The sequence below is a fragment of the Austrofundulus limnaeus genome, unplaced genomic scaffold (assembly GCF_001266775.1).
Source record: "Austrofundulus limnaeus strain Quisiro unplaced genomic scaffold, Austrofundulus_limnaeus-1.0 Scaffold2135, whole genome shotgun sequence".
In the NCBI taxonomy this organism is placed as follows: domain Eukaryota; kingdom Metazoa; phylum Chordata; class Actinopteri; order Cyprinodontiformes; family Rivulidae; genus Austrofundulus; species Austrofundulus limnaeus.
Window position 1 is genome coordinate 7,851 of NW_013954537.1, and position 2,478 is coordinate 10,328.

General features: G+C 35.2%; 1 protein-coding gene across 1 annotated transcript in view; it reads left to right on the forward strand.

Moving 5' to 3' along the window:
* The first annotated feature begins 694 nt into the window (after positions 1–694).
* Positions 695–2,478, forward strand: part of mfsd8 (major facilitator superfamily domain containing 8) — a 7,618-nt gene continuing 5,834 nt past the window's right edge. The window contains exons 1-3 of the mRNA XM_014034478.1: positions 695–1,060; positions 1,185–1,267; positions 2,424–2,467. Of these exons, the coding sequence (XP_013889932.1) occupies positions 1,005–1,060; positions 1,185–1,267; positions 2,424–2,467 (183 nt within the window). The 5' untranslated portion in view covers positions 695–1,004. The remainder of the gene's footprint in view (positions 1,061–1,184; positions 1,268–2,423; positions 2,468–2,478) is intronic.

Consider the following 2,478-nt stretch of genomic DNA (forward strand, 5'->3'; position numbering starts at 1 on the left):
ATCCCAACYCARTTTAAGATGGCAACACAACGAACCAAGCTTAGCAAACACGTAAATGTCTGTAACTCTATCACTTCTACAGCTGTTGAGCTAAAATTTGTTTTGTTTGTAGCCAAGAGTCATCATCAGAGGAAGACACCTTGGGCAGGTGTCACTTTGCTCTGGAGAGAGAATTAAAGTTAGTACGCATGGAACAAATCATGAAAAAATGTAGACTATTTATATTCAAAGATATATTTTATACATTTTTGGCATTCTGCTTTTTTATTCTTTAGTAGATTTTACTCAAAATTGTTAAGAAAAAAACCCAAAACATTAATATTATTTTATTTAAGACATTTAATGATTAAATAGATGCAAAAATCCTTTTACTACGTTAAAAAGTGACCTGCAGGGATCAGAGTACAATACTGTACAGGACAGTGCAGCCTCTGGGACAGTGTTTATGTTCTCACGTGACAGAAGATAATTCAACAGCCAACAGGAAACTATCCGGATGAACCTAAATGATGACTTCAAAGTAAGAGCAAGTAATTGACAAGGGAACAAAAAAAATGCCAAAACATATATGTTTGACAAATTTTCTACTCATATAATTAATTCAGCTTTTAAATTAAAGTTTTAAATAGTTGTTTATAATCAATTTTCTGATATATTCAGCGGAGTTTGTTTTATTTTGAAATAATAAACCGGATATACTGTTCGTATTTCACTTGACTGTGAAAACAACTGGTCTCRTAGTCCAGGTTTGAGAGGTTTTCTGTCGCTTACWTTTTTATTTTCTTCGGCATTGTTTGGAAATGACCCCGCTTAACACCGAGTGCAGCATTTGTCTGATTTACGAATATGTTTGACCTGTAAGATATTATTTTTGAATGTTAGCAAATACTAGCTAGCTTTCCGGAGCTCTTTACGGAAGCGCTGGAGTTAGCATTTTGGCCGTGTAGTTCACTGACCCTCGGCTATGGCGACTTAGGCGTAAAGTTTTACGGTTTTGTTTTAAAATGTCCCATCTTGATTCGGATGTCACCACCCCGTTACTCCGGGACGATGCGAGTAGGTGAGTTCAAAGTTCACAAACACATGAAGTTTTGCATGGAGCGGTGGAGTGCACTGGTWACACTGGAGACGTCTTTTTGGGTTGTCGGTTTTAAAAATATCCACTTTTATTTGRATTTGAGCAGCGATGACTCGCAGGATGAGGACTACAGAAGCCGGTGGAGGTCAATCCGAGTCATGTACTTCACCATGTTCCTCAGCAGTGTAGGTGAGGACTCATGAAAACACAAACTTTTTTATGAAAGTGCGCACCGATGCGTCCAACACGCGCGACGCTGATTTTCAGCTCGTGCGCACAGACCTCTTTATGGCAAGTCGTTGTAACATCTAATCACTTTTTTGTCTTTATTTTCTTTTTCATATTACTAGATTCATCCAAGTTTAAACGTTGTTTTTACTGTTATTGCATTCATTATTCTACTATTTTATATGTTCTAAGTTTTATTTTTGGTCTTATATTATCTTGAATATATATTTTTGCTGTCGGGCCCTTTGAGTTACCTCAGCAATCGTATTATTAAAGTTAAGTAGGCAGTTGAAATAAAATAAAAAAACAACAAGCAAATTACCTCCTTTCGGCTGTTCTCTCTTCAGAAAATCAAATATTACACTTCTAAGTCCTTCTGTCTGCCACAGAGCTATCAAATATTAACACAAGGTCAATTTTTAATCTGTTTTGGGAGATTATTTAACTTTTGGCCTTGAATTTTAGCTTTTTTTTTTCAAAGTTTATTTTATCAGCAGTGTTTTTATAAACAGAAAGCTGATATTAAATGTTAGATTTACGATCTAATGTCTTAGTTTATAATTTGGTTTATTCTGCTGAAATGGTTTAAAAGCGTGACAGAAAAATACATCCTAAAAATTTGTGTGTGGTTTTGGAGCTGAAACTTCAACCTATAATTAGTCTAGGTCCTAGAAGAAAATAAAGCTTTAATATTTGTTGGATTTTAGATTTATTTAGCTTTATAAATAACACATTTTCAAATGTGAATGTCGCTGACCTGTTTATTTCCACACCAGCACCARGAAATGTCAGAAATATCAAGTGTGGTGATTTAAAAACAGCAGTACCGTTGTGGGTCTGAGTTTAATATTCACACTTCAAAGGGCTCGTTTTGATTTATTTTATTTTATTATTATTATTTTAAGCAGGGTTCTGTGGAGAAGATGTCAGTAGTTAGTACCTTACCTGCTTTGGACAAAACTCCTGTTTACATGTAAACAATCTCTGGAAACAGAGTTTTGTTGGGTTTCCAGGTTAAAAATGAACTTTTCTACTGTCGCTTTAAAATTCTTGTGTTTGTGTTGAGGGAGGGTGCGTTTTCTCGACAAACGAGTTTATGTTTCTTGTTTTCTCTCAGGTTTCACCATCGTCATAACATCCCTATGGCCCTATTTGGAAAAGGTATGAACCAC